At 39.8% G+C, this 24,013-nt stretch overlaps 1 protein-coding gene across 3 annotated transcripts in view; it reads left to right on the top strand.

The window, feature by feature from the left end:
- Window positions 1-24,013, top strand: part of DLGAP4 (DLG associated protein 4) — a 144,340-nt gene that overhangs the window by 18,833 nt on the left and 101,494 nt on the right. For 2 of the 3 annotated variants that reach the window (XM_070941693.1, XM_070941692.1), the window contains exon 2: window positions 4,028-4,042. The exons of the other annotated variant lie outside the window; for it this stretch is intronic. In XM_070941693.1, coding sequence (XP_070797794.1) covers window positions 4,028-4,042 — 15 coding nt within the window. The remainder of the gene's footprint in view (window positions 1-4,027; window positions 4,043-24,013) is intronic. 3 annotated transcript variants of the gene reach the window in all.

Genomic DNA, 24,013 nt, shown 5'->3' with positions numbered 1-24,013 from the left:
GATATAACTTATTCAAGAGGAAAAGGCCAGACAAAAATCAAGAACTAGTATTATACGTGAAGGAAATTCTTACATCAGTGGTGGGTTTCTACCGGTTCGCCCCGCTTCAGGCAAACCGGTAGTGGCAGTGGCAGGAGGCTCTGCCCAGCTACCCGGACATCATCATGGATGCTCTGTGCATCCTGCATCCTGCAGTTTCAAACCGGTACCGAATGTAAGTGGAACCCACTACTGTCTTACATCTTTTAAGAACTATAATCTGAGTATAAGCACAATATTTGAATAAAAATACAAGGAAGGAAACATAATTATGTATTGTATAACAGGAGGATGGTGTAGACCACCAAGCCATTTGGAAGATCTAAATAATTTCTTCCTGGACCTGATTACTGATCTTTCAGGGAGGAGAGACATGGCAATAATGAAAAGCTTCAGCTACTCAAACTTCTGCCAAGATTGCAAGATATCACTGACCAATTTATTTACTAGAAAACTGAAGACACAATAAAGGAGTGAGATCTCCTAATTCTAACAACTAGGAAAGAGTTGTCTGAAGAAGCAAAAGAACTACCGTAATTTTCGGTGTATAAGACGCACCTTTTTACCCCCAAAAAGGGGGTGAAAATCTGGGTGCGTCTTTTACGCCGAATGTAGCCCCGCCCACCCACCGGCCCCACCCAGCCATTTTCGGGCAGTTCCAGGCAGCAGCTGGGTCGAGGCACAGCTTGAGGAACAACCCTCTTCGGGATGCTCTGGGGGGGAATCTGCCTGGCAGCTTCGGGAAACACGGGGGGCCCCACAGTTTGCAGCTGGTCATCTCTCTGGCCATCCAGCGGGCAGCGTAGGGCAGGCAATGGTCACAATGACTTCACTCCCCAGTAATGTGAGGAGCCGCCACCTAAGCCCTCTCTGCGCCCAGGAGCTGAGCGAGCCAAACGGGAGCTCCTAAAGTAAAATGCCCCTCCTTTCCAGCCACCACTGCCCGGATTCCCCAATGCAATTTTCAGAGCCGCATTTCAGGCGGGGGGTGGCCAGTTCCCCTGCAATGTGCAGCGGGAAACTGGGAACCATCTTGGATTCGGGGAGGGGATTGCAGCACTGCCGCCTGAAAGTGCTTTTCTTCCCATTGCACATTCTCATTGCCGCGCGGCTCTGCAACGTAGGAGCTCCCGTTCGGCTCACTCGGCTCCTGGGCGCAGAGAGGGCTTAGGCGGCGGCTCCTCACATTGCTGGGGAGTAAAGTCATTGCAACCATTGTCTGCCCTAAGCTGCCTGCTGGGCAGCCAAAGGGGTGACCGGCTGAAAATCGTGGTGCCCGCCTTGTTCCCTGAAGCTGCCGGGCAGATTCCCCCCCCAGACCATTCCAAAGAGGTTTGTTCCTCAGGCTGTGCTCTGTCCCTCCCCCCAGAGCATGCGAGGGGTCTCTTTGGGGGAAAGCGAGTAGTCCCTGCAGATCACAGGAGTACCCTGGTAAGTTTTCTGGAAAAGAACTTATCAGTAATCGACGCCCTCTTTCCCAGCCGAGTCTCTGAAGCACCTCTCGTTTACAGGAGGAGGAGGAGGATGGCGCCACCTTAAATGCTGGTAGGCAGACGTAAAATTCTTGTTTTCTTGTTTTCCTCCCCCAAAATTAAGGTGTGTCTTATACTCCAGTGCGTCTTATACACCGAAAAATACGGTAGGTTCCTGGTGGAATTATCTTCAGATGAGGAGGAAGAAGTTGTGAGAGCTGGGAGTATCTAGGAGAAATTTTGTTGATTGATTTGATTTGATTTGATTTGATTTGATTTGATTTGATTTGATTTGATTTGATTTGATTGATTTGATTTGTTAATAGTCATGGAGATTCCAGCAGCATTGAAACCAGTAGTGCAATTCTAGCTGAGGCAGATCCAGCAAACTCTCAGGACTCCCTGCCTGCACCACTGACACCGCAGATTCTGAGGTTCGGCAACCCAGTCCTGAACAGTGGTACAATTTAATGCTACAACAGCAGAGGGCTGAGTTCCCCAGGTCAGGGAGACTGACTTAAAAAAATAATAAATACACTTTACACTTTAATAATGAGCCACAGTGGCACAGTGGTTAGAATGCAGTACTGCAGGCTACTTCTGCTGACTGCCAGCTGACTTCAATTTGGCAGTTTGAATCTCACCAGGCTCAAGGTTGACTCAGCCTTCCATCCTTCCGAGGTCGGTAACATGAGGACCCAGATTGTTGGGGGCAATATGCTGACTCTGTAAACCTCTTAGAGAGAGCTGTTAAAGCACTGTGAAGCAGTATATAAGTCTAAGTGCTATTACTATTGCTATTTGTATATGAGATTCCTACTCTTTTTCCTATCGTTGAGTTTCATTGTAAGACATGTGCTATTGCTATTGCTATTAATAAGTAAAGTGTTCCAGTTGTGCATATGGGTGGTGGCTCAACTTGGTTTGTTGTGCTTAACTTGCTGTGCTTTGAACTCTGGACCCCATCTCACAGTGTCTTGTGTCTTTTCCTTCGTTGGATTCCTTGTCTCAATCCGTGCCATGTCTTTGACTATGTTACATATCCCATCTTTTTCTTTTCTGCACAGTTGTGTCCAATTCTCAGAGACTGCCTGGATGTTTCTCATTTATTGGATTCTTGGTCTTATACCCCTGTACCAAATCTTTGACTATGTTACGCTTTCTATCTTTAGCTATATGTAAAAAAAGACTCTTCCTAAAGTTCTGAGTTTGTATATTACTGGATTGTGGCAGGCATCCAACTTGCTATCTTGTTGGCTGGCAAACAGCAGTGCCAGCACAGAGGAGAAATTCTGGGAAGAAGTGTGTACACTGAGAGCATATGCACCAAGACAAATTCCTTATGTGTCCAATCACACTTGGCCAATAAAAAATTCTATTCCATTCTTTCTATTCTATTCTATTCTATTCTATTCTATTCTATTCTATTCTATTCTATTCTATTCTATTCTAAGAGATCACGTAGTCTTAAAATTCAAGATATTACAGAAGAAAAAAGTGGGAAGGAGCTGTAAATGCATTTCAGGAGTACCAGTTTCAGTAAAGTTGGAAATACTAGGAAAGATCCAAGGGCAGAATTCTTAAGGATAAAATCAGTACAGGTGGAATTGGAACTTCTCAGGAAGAAGACACTTTTAAGTGCAGTCACAGATCATTCCAATAGGTTGGGAGAAAAGGAAAGAAGCTTAAACTATCATGGATGCTTGTAGACATGTGTAGTAGTGGTGGGTTTCAAAAAATTTTGCTACCGGTTCCGTGGGTGTGGCATGGTGGGTGTGGCAGGGGAAGGATACTGTAAAATCTCCATTCCCCCCCATTCCGGAGGAAGGATACTACCAAAATCCCCATTTCCTCCCAATCAGCTGGGACTTGGGAGGCAGAGAATAGATGGGGGCGGAGCCAGTCAGAATTTTTACTACCAGTTCTCTGAACTACTCAAAATTTCTGCTACCGGTTCTCCAGAACTGGTCAGAACCTGCTGAAATCCACCTCTGATGTGTAGGAAATAAGACAAAGCATGAAATCAACAAGTGAGTGTGCCAGCAAGTAGCTATTACCCACAGGGAAAAAAAGTTAGAAAAGCTAATAGAAAAAAGGAAGTTAAGCTCACAAGAAATCTCTAAGCAACAAAGGAGCTTTTGGGATAGCAGTAAAAAAAAAAAAGGAAAAGGGATAGTAACAGATAGTAACATGATCACGTCCATCAGGAAAGGGTATAATACCCACAACTCTCCTATTCCTGAGTAAAAACCACATTAGAAAGTCAATTAACTAAAAGTAATTAATCTACAAAGGGTTTTATTTGTTTGTTTGTTATGGAGTAAGGAGAAATTTAACAATTTCTCTGTAGGGGCCTTCCAAATAGCCCCGGAAAGTTCATCAGGCTGATGAGCAAAAGAAGCAGAGCCTCTTTTGAGGTGACTCATCATTACAAAATGTTTTGGGTCGAAGTTTGCCTGACCCACTTGTAGATTTGTAGATTGCTTTTAAAGAAGCCTTGAAGATTTAGTTCTCAGGTTGGGGGTGGGGGTGTCAGGGGTTGGTAATTTACTTCTATTCTGCTTCTACTTTGAAATTGTATTTTAAAATGGTTGGCTGCTAATCTTCCATGTTATATTTTTCACTAAAAACTTTAAGTTTATTATGATTGTGTATTCTAGTCTTATTTTCAATTTTCTTTTATAATATTCTTTTTTAAAGTATGAAATGTCTTGGTATGCTAATATAGACCTGAAACAAAGCATATCAAGATTTAAATGAACAGACAGTTATTTCTCTTCCCCCGCTACACTCCCAACAGAAATAATCTCTCCAAATTTGCAACCTGAATGTCAAGAGAAATTTGCACCTGCCTAAGAAAGTTAAAATTCCCTTCCATGTTGACCTTTGCAGTGTTAGCATTAATCAGGCTTCCTTGTCATTTACATAGCATACTCTTCCCACCAACCAGTGTGAATATTATAAATTATTATTCACGTAAATAGCTTGGCCCTAAGAAAGAATTCTAACCCAGAGTTAGAATTCAGTCCAGGACATAGGCATCCAAAAGGCAAAGGTGCAAAAAAAAAAAGTCAAAAGGGCAACACCACTGTGTGAATGGTGATTCGCACCTGATTTTCATGTGGGGCCACACCACAGAACACCCCCCCCTCAACACACCGGTCTAGGGATCTATGATTCACATGATGCAGAACAGTTTTAAGTCTGCCTCTTGTCTTCCTCCCCAAATGATTCTACTTAGGGCCATTCCCCAGTTGCAATTCACAGTGGTATGAACATCTTTCGGCCATAGGCTCCTGAGCTTGCCTTCATCTCCTCCCCAACCCATGAATGGGATATACTCAGTGGTGGGATTCAAAAATTTTTACTACCAGATCTGTGGGCATGGCTTGGAGGGCATGGCAGGGGAAGGATACTGTAGAATCTCCATTCCCACCCCACTCCAGGGGAAGGATACTGCAAAATCCCCATTTCCTCCCAATCAGCTGGGATTTCAGTTGTCCAGTCTCCAACCTTCGTTTTATTGCGAAGGTTGTTGAGAGTGTGGTGGCGCGACAGCTTCCCCAGTACCTGGATGAAGCTGTCTATTTGGATCCGCTCCAGTCCGGCTTCAGACCTGGGTACAGCTCGGAAACGGCATTGGTCGCCTTGGTGGATGATCTCTGGAGGGCCCGGGATAGGGGTTATTCCTCTATCCTGGTCCTATTAGACCTCTCAGCGGCTTTTGATACCATCGACCATGGTATCATGTTGCGCCGGCTGGAGGGACTGGGAGTGGGGGGCACCATTTTGCAGTGGTTCTCCTCCTATCTCTCCGACCGGTCGCAATCCGTGTTGACAGGGGGGCAGCGGTTGACCCCAAGGTGCCTTGTTTGTGGGGTGCCACAAGGGTCGGTCCTCTCGCTCCTCCTGTTCAACATTTATGTGAAGCCGCTGGGTGAGATCATCTGTGGTTTTGGGGTGGAGTTCCATCAGTTCGCTGATGATACTCAGCTGTACATTTCCACCCCAGACCATCCCAACGATGCCTTGGAAGTGATGTCCCAGTGCCTGGAGGCCGTGCGGATCTGGATGGGGAGAAACAGGCTTCGACTCAACCCTTCCAAGACCTAGTGGCTGTGGCTGCCGGCGTCCCGGTATAGCCAGCTGACGCCATCGCTGGTTATTGGGGGCGAATCATTGGCCCCCACGGAGAGGGCCTGCAACTTGGGTGTCCTCCTGGACGCACGGCTGTCTTTAGAAGGGCACATGACGGCCGTGGCCAGGGGGGCTTTTTATCAGGTTCGCCTGATACGCCAGTTGCGCCCCTTTCTGGACTGGAACTTCCTACGCACAGTCACTCAAGCACTCGTCACCTCTCGTCTGGACTATTGTAACGCTCTCTACATGGGGCTCCCCTTGGGGTACACCCGTAGGCTCCAACTGGTGCAGAATGCGGCCACGCGGGGGATTATGGGAGCGACAGAGCGCTCCCATGTGACTCCTCTCCTGCGCGAGCTGCATTGGCTTCCGGTGGACTTCCGGGTGCGCTTCAAGGTGTTGGTGATCACCTTTAAAGCGCTCCATGGCTTAGGGCCGGGGTACTTACAGGACCGCCTTCTGCCACCAATAGCCTCCCACCGGCCGGTTCGGTCCCACAGAGAGGGCCTCCTCAGGGTGCCGTCGGCCAGACAATGCCGGCTGGCAACCCCCAGGAGGAGAGCCTTCTCTGTGGTGGCACCTACCCTTTGGAACAATCTACCCCCAGAGATACGAGTGATCTCCGACCTCCGGACTTTTCGTCGGGCCCTAAAAACTTACTTTTTTCAGTTAGCCGGTCTGTCTTGATTTTAGGGTTGGTTTTAAAATTTTGATACGGATTTTAAATTGACAAGTTTTAAATTATGGGCCAAATTTTTTAATTATTTTAAATCTATTTTTAATTGTAATGTTATGTATAAATGTTTTTATTTTGGCTGTTCACTGCCCTGAGTCTGAAAGGAGAAGGGCGGTATAGAAATTTGAAAAATAAATAAATAAATAAATAAATAAATAAATAAATAAATAAATAAATAAATAAATAAATAAATAAATTTGGGAGGCAGAAAATAGATGGGGGCAGGGCCAGTCAGAGGTGGTATTTACCGGTTCTCTGAACTACTCAAAATTTCTGCTACCGGTTCTCCAGAACTGGTCAGAATCTGCTGAATACTATCTCTGGATACATTTAAATCATCTGTGAGATATCGGTTAACAATGTGAAAGAGTGAAGCAATGGGATTGGGGAGGAAGGTGAAGAAAAGGCAGTTCAGTGTGTGCGGAGTCTTCCTTTTGCATCTATCCATGACCTTTTAAAAAGCCGCATCTTTTTCAGGGCTTTCAAAGCTCGACACAGCTCCAGGAAAGGACATGTTTGGTTTAAGGAGGTATAGAGAAAAATGATGTGTGTGCCCAGGCACACTCAGAATTGTCCCTTCAAATCTGGTATGTTGCACAAACCTATGAAGCAAAAACATAGGCTTTTACTCCAATGCAGTCCAAGGATGGCCTTGAGTTTTTTTCTTTAAAAAACATTGTTACCCATTGTTTTGGAAGGAAGTCAGGGTGCCCGCAGAGCCTGGGAATAGAAACAACAGAAGCAGGCAGGGATTGGCAATGGGGACAGCATTTATAATGCTGGTAGAGAGTTCTGCCAACTCAAAAAGGGTGGATAACTCTTCAACTAGAGACTAGGAAAAGGCTCATGGGCACAATTCTGGGTGGTAGAATGAGGACAATCAAACATGCCACTTTATTGTCTCAGTCTTTTAAGTAATCTTATCTCTGATTTTTTAAAACAATAAAGCCTGCAAAATAGCCTTTTTAAATTAATTGGACATGAGCTTGAAACTTCATTTTGTCTTAAGTTATAAGGCACAATGTTGATGATACAGTGATTGGATTTATGCCTTCTGCTTAGCCATAATGTGGTTTGTTGGGCTTTGACTTAGACAGTTGTATGAATGCAAGTATTTTGATTTGTAAACCATGATTAATTACAACCTAGTGCGTTTTTACTATGGTTTATTCAAAGAGCCATTCTTAAATGTACCTTACCATAGTGAAATGCATGAAACTGCCATTCGTAGACTTTAGTTTATGTTTTAGGTGAACGTGGCCAATAGTGGAATATTTAGGAAGACATGGTTAAGCAAAGAAAAGTTAAATGCAAGCTCTGTATCAAAACTGTCTTAAGTAATTCAGCTAAAATATTTGGTTTTTAACAAACTGTCAGATTATTAGACTGAACTAGGTCTCTCAAATCTAGGCTGTAAAAATTCAGGTGATCAGTAGATGGCGACAAGAATTTATTGGACCTCTATTTTGCCATCTAATGGTAATCTCAATTTTTGCATAACGGACAGGTAGCAAAACTAGAATATTAGTTCCCAGTCATCCATGCATCACTGGATTGCTAAAGAAAAAAAAAATCAATCCTGGCAGCTGTGTTGTCTTTCTAGGTTTTGTTATTTTTATGTTTACCTTAAATTTTCCAGTATTTCACCTATAAAAAATCTTACTTTTTACATGTAGTCCTCAACTTATGACCATAACTGAGATCAGAAATCCAGTCATAAGTCATTAGGGTCATACGTCAATACATCCACATGATCAGAAGTAATTGTCCAGCCTTTTTCTTGGTGGTTTTAAGCAAACATTGTGGTTGTTAAATAAACTTCATCTGAACAGATGTTTTTTTTTTTTTTTACCAGGGGCAGTGCGAACATTTAAAAGTATTGGGGATGTTTTAAGGGCCATATGGCACCTATTCTGTGGCTGTTGTGATTTAGAGCAGTCCTAAAATAATCTTCATACCTCAAGGACTAGATATGCATTTATCCTGACTGGTGGCCTCCAAAGCTTGTCTGCAAAATCTTGTAAAGTAGTGGTGGAGAATCTTCACTCCTTCAGATATTAACAAACCAACTTCTTTCAATCGTCACCAGCAAAGCCAATAATGAAGGCTATAATCCAACAATTTTTGAAAGATCAAAATTCCTTTTAGATAATTTTTCTTTGTATGATCTTTGTAGAAATCTTTCATTGCACATTGATGGAGATCCTGCTGTGGAGCAGAATAGAAACTTAGAAATTACAGGGCATGTGCGAATAGTTCCCTACATACATACACATTTATGCATGCCAGGGAGGTAAAGTTCATTGCCATAAAGCAGAGCAGCGAAAAGTATGTTTAACGAGATTCCCTCTGTCATTTGAAGTGGCAAAGCTCTAAGAACATTTTGCTGTTAAGTTGTCATTTGATGTTTGCAGGCAGGTTCCATAGCTGTGGTCTAACTGTTTTTCCAACTGGAAAAGCCTTGAAAGAATTGTGATGAGAAGACATTTCAGAGCATTAAAAAAAAAGCTCACCTTGATTGACTCAGACTAGCCACACAGTAGCCATGAGGATGTCATTGAAAGTGGACTTTCAGCTGTTTTAAAATGTCATTAAGCAGTCCTAAGTCAAGACTACTCATAAGCTTATAAGGCTTATTTAGATGCACTGTGGTTCTAAATTTGAAGACGCACTATGGTTCTAGCCATTTGATAGACTTCTCCAAAAAGCAACATGTAAGATCCAAAAAACATACCTCTTATTATGGTTCTTTATCAGAGGAAAGAATAAATCAGGATTTGGCACTGCATATTTGTTTTGTGTTACAAATTCTATAGTGAAACAATGAAATTTCAAGGTTTTTTTTTTTGTTTGATAGAACAGTAAAACATTGATCAGGTTTTTTTATTATTATTTACCAGGTTACTGGTGAAAGAATGAAAAATTGGGCCTGTTTCTTTTAAATTATTATTATTATTATTATTATTATTATTATTATTATTATTATTATTATTTATTGGTTAATCTTTAGTGAGATTCACAGCCTTTGAGGCTGGTTAATAGCTCAGCAGCTCGAGTCCTAACCAAGGACCTAGGAACTGTTAAGGTATCGTCGGAGGATGTAAGCTGTTCCGAGTAAGGTGGTTTTTTGTAGAGTCAAAATGTTCAAGTCCGGCAAATTTAGAATTTCTAAATAGCGGGGTAGCCCTTTGGGTATTGCTCCGAGGGCTCCAATTACAATCGGGACAACACACGATTTCTTTTTCCACAGTCGCTCAACTTCAATTTGTAAGTCCCGGTACTTTGTGATTTTTTCTTGCTGCTTATCTTCAATTCGTGCATCACCAGGTATTGCAATGTCAATGAACCATACTTTTTTCTTTTCAACTATTGTTATGTCAGGTGTGTTGTGGACCAAGTGCCTGTCAGTCTGAATCCTAAAGTCCCACAAGATCTTGAGTTTCTCATTCTCTAAAACTTTCTCAACCTGATGTTCCCAGTGGTTTTTGCTGTACTCAAATCCAAACTTCTGGCACAATTTCCAGTGAATGATTTTAGCAACACGGTCATGGCGTTGTAGGTAGTCAGTTTGTGAAATTTTGCTGCACCCACTGATCAGGTGGTGAACTGTCTCTTCTTTTTCATTGCAGAGGCAGCATTTGCTGTTGGTGGTAACATGTTGAATTTTTGCCTTCATACAGTTTGTGGCTAGGGCTTGTTCTTGAGCTGCCAAAATAAAGCTTTCTGTTTCTTTTTTCAGTACTCCTGATCTTAACCAGTTCCAAGTTAGTTTCTGGTCAGCTTTGCCTTCAATACTTTTCAAGTATTGGCCATGCAGAGCTTTGTGTTTCCAATTTTCAGCTCGCTGCTCAATTACTTCTTTCTTATATTCTGCTTTTGTTTTAGTTGTCTTTAAAAGGCCTCCTTTATTTACTTCCTTAATCATTGGTTCTTCACTTTTCTGGATGTAACCATTCAAGCTGCATTTTTCTTCTTCCACAGTCTGCTTTACTTGTAGGAGTCCTCGACCACCCTCTGCTCTTGGTAAATATAATCGGTCAACATCACTTTTAGGGTGCAAGGCATGATTCATTGTCATAAGCTTCCTTGTTTTTCTGTCCAAATTGTCTAACTCCATCTGGGTCCAGTCAATTATTCCTGCAGAGTATCTAATCACAGGTATAGCCCAGGTATTTATGGCTTTTATGATGTTTCCTCCACTCAATTTGGACATTAATATCTTACGAATTCGTCGAATGTACTTGGCTGAAGTTAATTCCTTGACTTTATTATGCATTAAGTCAGAGGCTTCTAAAATCCCCAAGTACTTGTAGCCTTCTTCTGATTTTACTGCCTTTATCATTTCTTCATTCTCTAGTTCTATTCCATCCTCTTCTATGATCTTGCCTGCTTTGGTTGCTATTGTTGCACATTTGTCAATTCCAAACTGCATACCAATGTCTTGGCTGAATTCTTTTGTGTTTTCAATTAATAAATTCAGTTCAGTTTTTGTTTTACCAAACAGCTTCAAATCATCCATGTACATCAAGTGCGAGATTTTCAGTCCTTTCTTTGCAAGTTCGTATCCACAGTTCATCTTCTTCAAAATGATTGTCAGTGGTAGCATTGAGAGTATAAAAAGTAGGGGTGAAAGGGAATCGCCCTGGAAAATGCCTCGTTTAATTTCAACTTCACCCAGTTCTTCATTATTATTATTATTATTATTATTATTATTATTATTATTATTATTATTATTGATGGATATTGACAATAATGGGCCTGTCTCTGGTCTGGTTTGGCTTTTAATTGGGTGAAATTGACAAAAGTCCTGTCACACATTTCTTTCATCCTCAATCAAAGGATCAAAAAAGATTGGGATTCCATCTATCATGCTGTCTATTCTGGTTTTCTCCAAAATGAGGGGTAGAAGATTTTCCCAGTCACCTATTCATTCCTCCTTTATTTGGAGGTAAAGAGCCTGAACAAAACTTTCCTCATGCAACATCAGTTCTATAACTGAAATTCTCAACATCATATCTGGGGGCACCAATATCCCCAGGCACACTTCCATTTTATATATTCGTTGCCACATTTGCCGTTTGCAAAAAAAAAAAATAATAATCCCTCCCAGAAGCAACTCCTAGCACTCTCTACTCATCATCTTCTTTTAAAGACCCCATAGGGGTGGAGTCTGGGCAACTGAATAGAGCTAGCAGAGCGTTTACTGGCCAGATGCCCTTCCTGTCACCAATGCTGAGTTTTGTTCAGCAAATATATTCTCATTGTGTCCAGAGAGAAAAATATCTGCCTCTACCTAGGATCAAACGCACAGCCTCCTGATTGTGAGGTGAGAGCTCCACCTCTCAGCCATTGCACCACTCCTCTCAGTGGTCTCTACTATCCTCCTTGCTGCTAAGAAAACTTCTGGGCCCCAAATGAGACCCCAAAAGCTTATAAATCATTGATAGCCAGCATTTACTGCTATGTTTCAAAATGACAAACCTGTGTGGGATAAACACAGATGGGCAAAAGCTTTGAGAACATCCAAGGAAAAACAGCAGTTATTGCCTAACATGTTTACAACATAATGTCAGTAACTTCGCTGCAAGGCTCCCTGTGAGCTAATTTCAACATTCTACTCCAGGGGTGTCAAACTCACGTCGTCACGTCGTCATGTGACGTATTGTGACTTTCTTCTCCTTCGCTAATCTGGCAGGGGTGGCCAGCACGTGATGAATGCGACACCCTTGTATTCCAATTTCAATATTCTAAGTGTATCCATTAAAAGCTAAAAAAAAGTTGGAATTCCTGCTAGTCCTTTCCTTTCACAAAGAGCCCACAAGTAAGAGAACAAGCATAGCAACAACCTCTTCAGAGGATGCCGGCTCAGCAGCTCTCTCTGTTGGCTGAGAAGCAGCAAGTGCTCCTCCTCTTTGACTTTCAAGCATTTAGCAAGGGATGCGAGAAATTAATGGGAAAAAGCCTGAGAGCTTTATTGCATCCAGAGGCCTCAAATACTATTACTCTGCCAAATAAGAATAAAATAATTCATGCAAGTATCACAGGGAATGAGCACAGTGTTTTCTCTCTGAGGCTAGACTGAAGTAGACATATAGTTTGATTAGCAAGTCACCATTTCTTGTCATCCTCTGGGGACAAGGAAGTACTGACAAGGCCAGCAAAAGCTGTGAGCTTATGCAGCCAATGAGATCTCTATGCCAGCACTTGTTTTATTTATGAACTCTCTAAGGCTGAGATTAAACAGAAGTGAGATGTTATCCACATACTGTTTTATCTCATCTGGAGCCTCTGCCTTTATAGGTACTGTTGGAAGAAAGAGGGCCTGCTAGCAAAATCAGCAGAGATGGAGTTGGTGACCTCTCTTGCCTGACTGTGCTTTCTTGACAACTTGGAAAGTGAGTGGGTGGGCCCCCTCCCTCCCCTCCCAATGGCTGTTTCTTCCAAGATAGTTGAGCTACAAAAGAAGAAAGCAAGAAATTGTTATATTTAACAGGTAGCAAAGTAAGATCAACTGAGGACTGCATCAATCAGGAAGACTTTCTCAGCCTTTTTCAAATATGTACAATTCCTATCCAGCATAAAAGCTGTCGACAATAGTAGATATGGAGGGTATCGAGCTGCAGTAGAATCTTTCCCTCAATATTAAAATTAGAGTATATTAGTATATCCCCAATTGAATTAAATTGGGCCAAGTATGAAGTAACAAGTCCCTCCCTCCTTTGTGTTAGTTGGGCTATTTTTGGATACGATACAGGCCTGTTAATCTTCTAAGAACACCAATGATCAGATTTACCGAGTTTTCCTATCATTTGGACTAAAAGGAGAAACTGACAGAAACAGTCGATTTCACCCAGCTCCCCAGTGAGTCCCCTAAAATGGATACAAAGGGAATGCAAGGGAATAGCCATCTGGAAGTTTTCCATGGAGTAGGCAAAATTGCACCACCTCCCTTTCAAAGTAATGAAATCAATAGAAAACACAACTCTGCGCAACCTCTTATCAACAGAAAAGCAGAAAATGTTTAATTCACACATTTGAGGCAGAATCAGCAATACAACTTTTTCTCAGTTTAAATCTTTTTTTTTTCCTATAGTCCACCATTTTTTAATTAAAAAATGTTAAAGATATGTTTAATAGCAGTCCTGTAGTCTTCCAGAAATCTTATATAAAAGTATGTATGAGGAAACTAAATTGTATGTGAATGGCACTTTTGGTCAGGCTGTAATGCAGGCAGATGCCTCTATGAAAACTGGGTGTCTATTTCCTTCTGCAGTTCACCCCCAGATAGCTATGACTGGTAATACTTAGTCCTCTGAGGGGATCCTTGCACACCACAGCATGCAAAATATGATTTAATTTGCACTCTCATATTGATAAGGAAATTACAGGTAACAGGCTTTACTTAAACATGAAATGCAACAATTATTCCATATTACAACAGATGCTTTGGAAAGTCGAAAATCATTCCTTTTGTGTGTGTATTTTGTTTCTTTCTATATTTTTAATTTTATTGCATCTGCTATTTCTATTTTGATTTTTTTCTGTTCTCTCTCTTGATTATTAGTCTATTGAGTTTTTTTAAAATAAAAAAGTAACAAAAAAGTGTGTGTTTGAGAGAGGGGAGAGAGGGAGAGGGAGAGGGAGGGAGGGAGGGAGAGAGAGAGAGAGAGAGAGAGAGAGAGAGAGAGAGAGAGAGAGAGAGAGAGAGAGAGAGAACTCTTGGCTGAATTCTTAAACAGAAGCTGTCTGGCCAAAATTAAGGAATGTTTTTTAGATTTAATGCTGTATCAAAATCTTCCTTCCAATTTCCCAAAAGTTTGTACCTCGGTCTTATTGTTGTGATGTTTTAGAATGTCTTGGTTGGCATTCGTGACCTTACTTAAAGTTGCAAAGAGATAGAGATTGTTGCCGTTTGTCATCTGTAATCTAGATCACCATCACTCTTCAGTCTCCCTAATGGCTGCTGTTTCCTCATCTAATAAAGCAGTATAGAAGTTCCCTCCAGAAATTTTCCCTTCTAAATCGATTGACCCAAGGGAAACTAGAGAGGCTTCAAGAGATAATTGTACAATTAAAGATAAGACCCTCCAACCTGTCCCTTGACCACTCTGCAAGTAAAGCAAGTGCAAGACAAATCCTATTATCAGTCCATTTCATCAAATTCCCATTTCTTTTCATTAGATTGAATGAGATTGGTTTTTTAAAATGAAAAAAAAAAAAAGCTTCGGGAGTTGATAAAATGTATTTCAGAATTCTGCAATAATTTGTTACAAGCAAACAGCTGATCAGGGGCAATGAAGTAGAATCTGGTGGAAGAAGCTATAGAATCATATTGGGCACTATCTAACAAAATGAAATTCAATGGTGAAAAAAATAAGGTTCTACAGAGGTACAGTATATGTGGTACCTCGCTCAATATTAGTAACTGTGAGAGGGGTCTTGGAGTCCTAGTAGGCAACCATTTAAATATGAGCCAGGAGTGCGTAGCAGCTGCCAAAAAAGCCAACACAGTTCTGGGCTGCATAAACAGAGGGATAGAATCAAGATCACGTGAAGTGTTAATACCACTTTATAAGGCTTTGGTAAGGCCACACTTGGAATACTGCACTCAGTTTTGGTCGCCACAATGTAGAAAAGATGTGGAGACTCTAGAAAGAGTGCAGAGAAGAGCAACAAAGATGATTAGGGACTTGGAGGCTAAAACATATGAAGAACAGTTGCAGGAACTGAGTATGTCCAATTTAATGAAAAGAAGGACTGGGGTGATATGATAGCAGTGTTCCAATATCTCAGGGGCTGCCACAAAGAAGAGGGAGTCAAGCTATTCTCCAAAGCACCTGAGGGTAGGAGAAGAAGCAATGGGTGGAAACTAATCAAGGAAAGAAGCAACCTAGAACTAAGGAGAAATTTCCTGACAGTTAGAACAATTAATCAGTGGAACAACTTGCCTCCAGAAGTTCTGAATGCTCCAACAGTGGAAGTTTTTAAGAAGATGTTGGATAACCATTTGTCTGAAGTGGTGTAGGGTTTCATGCCTAGGCAGGGGGTTGGACTAGAAGACCTCCAAGGTCCCTTCCAACTCTGTTGTTGTGTTGTGTTGTGTTGTGTTGTGTTGTGTTGTGTTCTGTGCCGTGTCGTGCCGTGCCGTGCCATGCCGTGCTGTGCTGTTCTAAGAGAGGATCCTGTAGCAAACAGCAGATATCAAATGGTTGCTACTCAGCTGCAAGATTGTAGCTGTGTTGAGGTCTAAGATAGCTTAGTGGACCAGGGCTGAGGAACTTCAGTTTTTGTAGAAGTGTTTTTTTAAAAAGTGTTTTAGCCTTTGAAGACTGCATGGTGATATAACAATGTCACCCAGAATGGCATAACTGAATTCCTGGATTTGGAGAAAAAACAGTGGCCTTATTAAAATGCAAAATACATAGGTATTTCAGATAATTCTAGATACTTAAAACATCCATCTAAGCCTTAAATACTTATGCAATTGATTTTTTTTCCCATTTAAATTTCAGTGAAATAACTCTGAGTTATTTTTAAGACTGACAAATGGACTGGAGAGAGAATGTATGGGACGGAAACTTGCCCACATTTACAAAATAAGAAATGTGGCTATAAAGAACTATTTTTCATTGGAAGAAGGAAGAGGAAATTATCAGTAAGAGAACTAAAAATATTGCTTTATCCAAGGATTTCAAACGTTAAATTCTCAATGACCAGGATTATCTTCCTGCATTGCCTTTTTCCAATGCTAGACTAGTTGAGCTTGGGATTTGAGTGTAACAAGGAGGAAGAACTTTCCAAGCTCAAAGAAACTACAGTTTTGATGGGAAGTTCATATTTCTAGGACATGTGAAATATATTCTTTAAATTCTGCTTCAGATTATTTCAGATGAATTTATTGCCTGCATCTGAGGAAAAGCTGCTTACTTTGCTTATACCAAACCTTCCCGTATTTAGATGAAACCTCATAGAGCGCTGATCCTACAATACTGTATGACTCCCTTCTTTTAGCTGAAGGCATGAGAAACAGTTTCAGTAGCATTCAGCTACTATACCTCTCACATAGGCAGTTTGTACTGCTTTGGACTTGACTTTGGCATACTCCATAACAACAGTAACAACAACTTCCTTTAGAGAAATTATAATCGTCCATCACTTATGTTTCTATATCTTTCTTGAACATTTTAGCATCTTTGATCAGGAGTATAGATCATTAGTGTCCATCAATAATGCCATTGCCACCTATCTCTTGTGCCACCCATATCTATTATTGACATAGCATGCATTCATCAGTAATGCTACCAGCATCCATCACCAGATAATGCCAAAGCCCTCCAGTGTTCTGTCACAATAGGATCTCGCATCAATACAGCTAGCAGCCTTTAGCTGAGTTGGAAAGAGCAAGAGCCCAGGGCTTCACAGCTCTGTTCACCTTGTACATTTCTTAATTTAAAATGCTCAGCAGAAAAACTAGAGGAACATGAGAGTTGTTTGCAAGTTTTCTTTTTCTCTTTGCTGTAACTCAAATGTGGCCAGGCCTTAATTAATAATAATCAAGTGATGCCTATTAGCAATTGTATTACCTGTCAGAGTACACTATTCCCTCTAGTTCTACTCCAGAGTACGTCTGCTATCAGTGTTGGCTTACTTACTGTAGCTGCTTGCTAGATTTAGTTGGGACGGAATAAATACATTTAATACATGGAAGTGTTTGAACTTGTGGCTGTCAGTTCAGCCACCTGGGTTCTGGACCTATGACCCTCCTGGTTGTCTAAGGTCTGTAGGGAGTTGGTTTATGGTTGGTCCAAGAGATACGCATCCTTAAGAATTCCTAGGTCTCATTCTCTCTGTACATGGATGTTACTTGCTTATTATTCCTGAGTGAGAAATTCTCCTATATTTTTTCCTATCAGTTTTATATTCAGTTTGATGAAGGAGACTTTGTTTTAAAAATCCTTAGAACAGTATATAATTATAAAATCATAATAGTTGGAATGTGGCTTTCTTGCACTTAGTTGCACAAGATCTCAATTGAAGAGAGACTGCCTGTCCTTTCATTATATACTTAACTTTGCAGAGTGCTGCAACTTCCCCAGTTTCTCCTTCTTTCATTCAATCCCAAGGATTGGCATCAGGAGGAAGTTTTCCCATGGAGCTTTTCCAGGGTTATATTACTGGTGAAGATAACTTCCTTGAGAAACTTAGACCAGTTATTCTTTTGCTAAAAAAAATTGTGGTGCCATTTAATGCCCATCTCTGATTAACTCAGGAAAATGCCACCACTTAATCTATGTTTATTTTTAATTTTTAGGATTGATTGCTTATGTGCCATCAGATCAGTATTGAGTTTTAACAACCATATGGATAGATCTTCATCAGGATGACCTGTCTCCATCCTGGCCCTCAGAGTCTCTCAGAAGTGCACCGATCATAATTGTAATAACTTCATACCTTCTCAAGGGAGTGGGAGGATTCTTGTATAATGTGTCTAAATGTATCATTTGAGCTTTGTCATTAGTGCCTTAAGTGAGAACATCTGCAGATCTTTTCCAAAAGTTTCATTGCTATTCTAACAAGTTTGAAGTATAATTTTTATTTGCTGGTTCCTTTATTGTATATCTTCAATCCTAAAAGGCAGTAGTTATCCACTACTTCAATATCATCATTATCAGTTCTAAGGCTGGTTGCTATACCTATTGTCAATAACTTGGTCTTCCTTATGTTTAATCTATCCTTCCCCCCTCTATTTGACTTTTAATACCAGAGATTGCAGATTGCTTGCAATTTCACCATCATGAGTACAGCACAGTTATTGAGATTTCTTCTTCCAGTTTTAAAACTAAACTCATCTCATCTTCCAATCTATGTTAAATTTATATTTACCGACAAAGAAATAAAAGGAGACTAGTATAGATCTATTTCACTAGCTAGCTGACAAGAGCCAAATAGCTTGAAATAGATCCATACTAATCTCCCTTTATTTCTTTGTCGGTAAATATAAATATAAAACAAAAATAGTTTGTCGCAAAAGCGACTGCCTGCAAAGGCCCCTGGATTGGAGCTGAAAGGTGAAAGCGGAAGCAGTATGCTCCATCCCATATTTGGGTAGGTTGCCCTGATAAAAAAACACTTTATCTTCCAGTTTAGTTTCCTGAATAAATAAGGGAACAATATACAATGTTGTCTTACTCTTTGTTGATCTTTAGCCAGTCTCTCTCATGATTTGTGTCTGGATTGGGGCTTCGTGTCTTGTATGTAGGTTTTGCATGTAGACAAGGAGATATTCTGAAATTACCTATTTTTGGCTTTCCATATTCCATCTTATATCTTTGGCTTTCTCACTTGTAATGAGTAGAGTGATACTCTTTCTTTGATCTTCTTTGCATTGGCTATTATGATAGCATATCAATTTGAGGTTGGAAACCTCTCTGCTCAGAGATCTTTTGGAAGACTTTTTTTATGTATATGTATATGCATATGCATATTTTGTTTCAGTGTAGTAAAATATATAAAACAAAAAACAAAGATAGAAAATAACAAATAGAAAAATAAATATTTTTTTAAAAAATAAAACAAAACTTAGAAAATAAAATATACAACTGAGCATTCCACTCTTCTTTCTATCAAATAATTACCACTTAAACTTTTCCCCAACCCCTTCATCACATTTTTAACCCCCAAATCCCATTTTTTTCCCTTTTTCCTACAGAAAGTCTATTGGACTAGGGTAGAAAATTAATTGGAAAGAAATTACCTACCTTGACATGATTTAAAACAAAAATGTTTTAAATGATTAAAACATTTTTGGTTTATTTAGTGGCTTCATTAAGTACCAACCCAAAGTTATAGGCTGAAATATTCGAAGAGAAGAGCCAAATCATTATTGTACTAAACAGAAATAGTCAGAGTACAATAAATCAATTGCATTGTGCAAAATCAATAACCAGCAACCAAACAAATCTCTTTCTTTGCTTGCCCTATCTGTAAAGGGCTTGCTTGACCTTGATTTCCTTAGACATATAAAGGACCTTTTTTTCCCTTGGCGTAGATACTGCAGACAGCACAAGGCTCTGGGATTTATGTATTCCTGGTAGGAGTAGGAGACCTTGGGGAGATTTAACTTGGGTCTGCCTTGTCCACTCTGCTATCTACTTTGCTCAGTAGAGAAGAGCAACAAAAATCTTCATATGGTCTGCACACTAAATGACTGTTACTGGGAAGAGAATGAGTATCAGTGTGGTTCTACTTCAACATCTACTCAGAGAAGGTAGAGAAGGAACAAAAGTCAGATTAATGATTAGGGGAGACATGATAGCAGTGTTCCAATATTTCAGGGGCTGCCACAAAGAAGAGGGCAGGTCAACCAATTCTCCAAAGCACCTGAGGGCAGGACAAGAAGCAATGGATGGAAACTAATCAAGGAGAGAAGCAACCTAGAACTAAGGAGACATTTCCTGACAGTTAGAACAATTAATCAGTGGAACAACTTGCCTCCAGAAGTTGTGAGTGCTCCAACACTGGAAGTTTTTAAGAAGATGTTGGATAACCATTTGTCTGAAGTGGTGTGGGGTTTCCTGCCTAGGCAGGGGGTTGGACTAGAAGACCTCCAAGGTCCCTTCCAACTCCAACAATTCTATATTCTGTATATGGCTGGAAGGGACCTTGGGGGTCTTGTAGAGGTGCCTTAGCTAAAGAAGACTAGTTGAGGAATATTCTGACCCCTAACTGGTGTTCAGCATTGCTGAAATAATCAAAGCTCTCATGTTAGTAATGGGTATTCTGAGCAACTGGAATTGTCAAGAAGCCAAAAGTATTACTCAAGCATTGTTACTGAGTTGACAGTGCTCCTAGCTACTCAGCCTTGCCTTTAGCAAGAACTGGTTTTCTTTCATCCTGATGTTGAGCCTCTTTTGAAAAATAGTTGCATATTGTACTCTGACATACCTGGAGATTAGTAATGCTTAAGGGAAAACATCAAAAATAGTGGCTCTTCTTCATTTGCGTGGTGCCCTTAACTATGGCATACATATGCTCTGGCAAGATTTTTTTTTTTTCTTCTGTGGCCGTATGACATTGTTTTTATCTCATTCTCAGCTTACAAGTAAAACAGTCCTACATTATCTTTCACTGTATCAGGGTTAAAGTAGAATTTCTCTCCTTAAGGCAGCACTAAGAGCAGCTCAAGGTACATAAAATCTGATAGGTTCTGTTAGCAGTTCCCTTAAGAGGGAATTCAGGTGAAACAGAGGTAGGAGAGCCATCAGCAAATGGGATAGCACATTTCATGCAAGTATAATTTTCTGAGAACTCAATGGTGTGTGAAGACCACTGAAACTCAAGGTTTTTGGATCTGTATGAGTGAAATCCAAGTTATCCAAATTTAGGACCTTTCTTCACTGCTTTTTTCCCCTTCAATGATTATTAAGTCTGAAGTTATGTTATGCAATCCAGTCTATTATTTGTATCTACAACTTTATTTTATTCATATGTATGTATGTATGTATGTATGTATGTATGTATGTGTATATATATATATATATATATATATATATATATATATATATATATATAAAATATAATATAATAAATATAATATAATAATATAATATAATATAATATAATATAATATAATATAATATAATATAATATAATATAATATAATATAATATAATATAATATAATATAATATAATATAATATAATATAATATAATATAATATAATATAATATAATATAAAAGATTACCTTAAAAGCAATGAGGAAAACCCCTGAAACTGAATGGCTTCCATTGCTCAATATAAATAAATACTTTCTAATATTTTTCTAAGAATCTTCCTTTTCTCTCAGAACTATTAAATCTGAAGTGTAAACATTAGCATTGGGCAGATCTGTATGATTACCATAAAAATGTGCTTCTTCTCATGTTTGACAAAAAATTAAAGGACAGTCAATCTGCTTCAACTGATTGCTCCACTTCATAGCAGGGGTGAAATTCAGCTTGTTCTGACAGGTTCTGGAGAACGGGTAGCAGAAATTTTGAGTAGTTTAGGGAACCAACAAATACCACCTCTGGCTGGCCCCAAAGTGGGGTGGGAATGGAGATTTTACAATATCCTTCCTCCAAGAGTAGGGATGGAATGGGGATTTTGCAATATCCTTCCTCCAAGAGTAGGGATGGAATGGGGATTTTGCAGTATCCTTCCCCTGGAATGGGATGGGAATGGAGATTTTGCAGTATCCTTCCCATGCCACACTCACCAAGCCACGCCCACAGAACCAGTAGTAAAAAAATTTGAATTCCACCACTGCTTCATAGCACAACATTACTTTTAACCAAAGCTTTGATATAACAAAATGGCAATTTGAAGAGCTGCAGGGCATGAGTAAATATCTTGTCTGCATAGAGGCTCCTCATGTCTGTCTTGGATTTAAGGCTTTAATTCAGGTCTGGTATCCTACACATATGTTGGACTTCATTATAACTTTATAATGGCAACTGTAATGTAGTCAATGGCAACTGATTACAGGAAGTGCAATCCAATGAACACAAATAATACCAGAGTGGGGAAAGGTGCTCTAATCATACATTTGTTTGGAATGGTTTGGCAAGGGTATTTTTTATATATATGCTTTTGGGGAGTTATTCTCCAAGTATGTAAGTGTAGAAGTATTTATTGCTTAGATAATAGACAGATAGATAGATAGATAGATAGATAGATAGATAGATAGATAGATAAATAGATAGATATAGATAGACAGACAGACAGACAGACAGACATCTTCCTTTCCTTCCTTCCTTCCTTCCTTCCTTCCTTCCTTCCTTCCTTCCTTCCTTCCTTTCTTTTTCTTTCTTTTTCTTTCTGTCTAGGTCTATAGATGCATAACTGTACATAGATAAATAAGTATTTAAGCCTATAGAATCAGGGCAGGTTGCATAATACAGACAATTGTTTATCCTTAAACTCCCTCTTTTAATTAAATCTCTCTTGTGTGAGTGCCATTACAATGCAAGATGGATTTTCCACTCATTTGCCTTTCCCTTTCTAGAATATCAGAGAATGCTTTTGACACATTTATGGCAGTGGAGGTTCCGTCTGTATAGAAGGCAGACCTCCCTCTGCCCTAAAAACTCTCCTCTCCAACTTCCTTAGTATCCTCAGATGGAACTAATAGGTAAATAATACAGGAAATGCAAGGGAAGCATAACCTTCAGATACACCTAATAAAGCTAAATCTTCACAGAGATGATTAGTCAGCTGGGCTCATATTAAAAGCAAACAAACAAAGCTGTTAAGATGATAAGAAAGTACTCCGTTGAAAGTGTGCTTGGCTTTTGTGGTTCAAAACATCTGACAGTTGTCTTCCTCACCTAACGCAATCACAAAATTAAAGTGGAATGCAAGTGTACATTTTGACACAGATAAAAAAACAAGCGGGTTCGATTACATTATTGCAGCCACTACTTTATTTAGCATACCCTGCAGATGGTGTTGGGTGGAACAGGATCTCTGCAAGAAAGTTAGTTCATATAAAACTGAATGGCTTAAATTTAGATAAATGGAAATGGAAATGGAAATGCTTTTCCCCTATACTTGAATAACAGTTCTATGCGCTGCAGGGTGAGGATTTGGAGAGTGGCATTCCAATATATCTAGGGTTGGGGAAAGGGTTTTATAAATAATGGCTGTGTAGAAGGGAAAAATGGGATGATTTTTCCAGAAAACATAAATTATTGACACTGTGTGCATCCACTCTGGATGAAAGCCAAAATCTACTTGCAAAAAACAAGGAGAGAAGCAACCTTAAATTCTAGAGTGCAACCTGTTTCAATGTTGTTTCGATCTCTGTCCTGGGTGCTGAAGAATTTTCTAACTTCCATGGAATGCATGTTCTTTCTCATCACATGGCAAACAGACTAGTACTTGAATTCAAGATTTTGTGAAGGTTGTGGAATGTGGAATGCACCAATCGCCCTGCAAATATTTCCCATTACTTCCACCATCCACCATGGTTCTTGCCCAACTTCATTTTCAAGTTTTGATTTTTTTTTTCCTCCACCCACTCCCTTCTTCATTTTTAAATAAACAGGGAAAGTGTCATGGAACAAAGCTAAATACCAGCCTCCATCACCAATTATATGGGTGCCCAAAGGCTTTCTTGGAAAATGAAAATGTTCGGAAAGGTGGCCATCTTCCAGAGAACTAAATAAGAAAAAACTGTGTTTTCAAGTGTTAGACTGAATGGCCACTTTGTTTGCCCACAAAAGCCCTTCAAAATTTCAAATGGTCCACCTTAAAAAGACTGGAACTTCTGCAGTAAGCTATCTATAGCAACATGTATCATTTAGAAATGCAGAAATTAATTTCATGGTCAGTGCTCTACAAACTGGGTACCAAGAAAGGAGATTCATTTCACCATCAGTTTCAAACAAGAATGGTTGCTAAAATAGTACCCTTGGGACATGCTGCTAGCCTCTCTTTGCCACCTACACTAAAGAACTTCAATGAGCTGAATCATTTGCTAATTTATACCTCCATAAAATTGATCTAATTTCCATTCGATTTTTTTTTTCATACATCCAAGTTGGCCTCATGCCTTTTTCATCCATGTTGTACTTTTTTGAAACA

This window comes from Pituophis catenifer, unplaced genomic scaffold (assembly GCF_029215685.1).
Source record: "Pituophis catenifer annectens isolate HBS135680 unplaced genomic scaffold, rPitCat1.0.hap2 SCAF_3, whole genome shotgun sequence".
Taxonomy (NCBI): domain Eukaryota; kingdom Metazoa; phylum Chordata; class Lepidosauria; order Squamata; family Colubridae; genus Pituophis; species Pituophis catenifer.
Note: the sequence above shows the minus strand (reverse complement) of the source record. Positions and strands in the feature narration are given on the sequence as shown.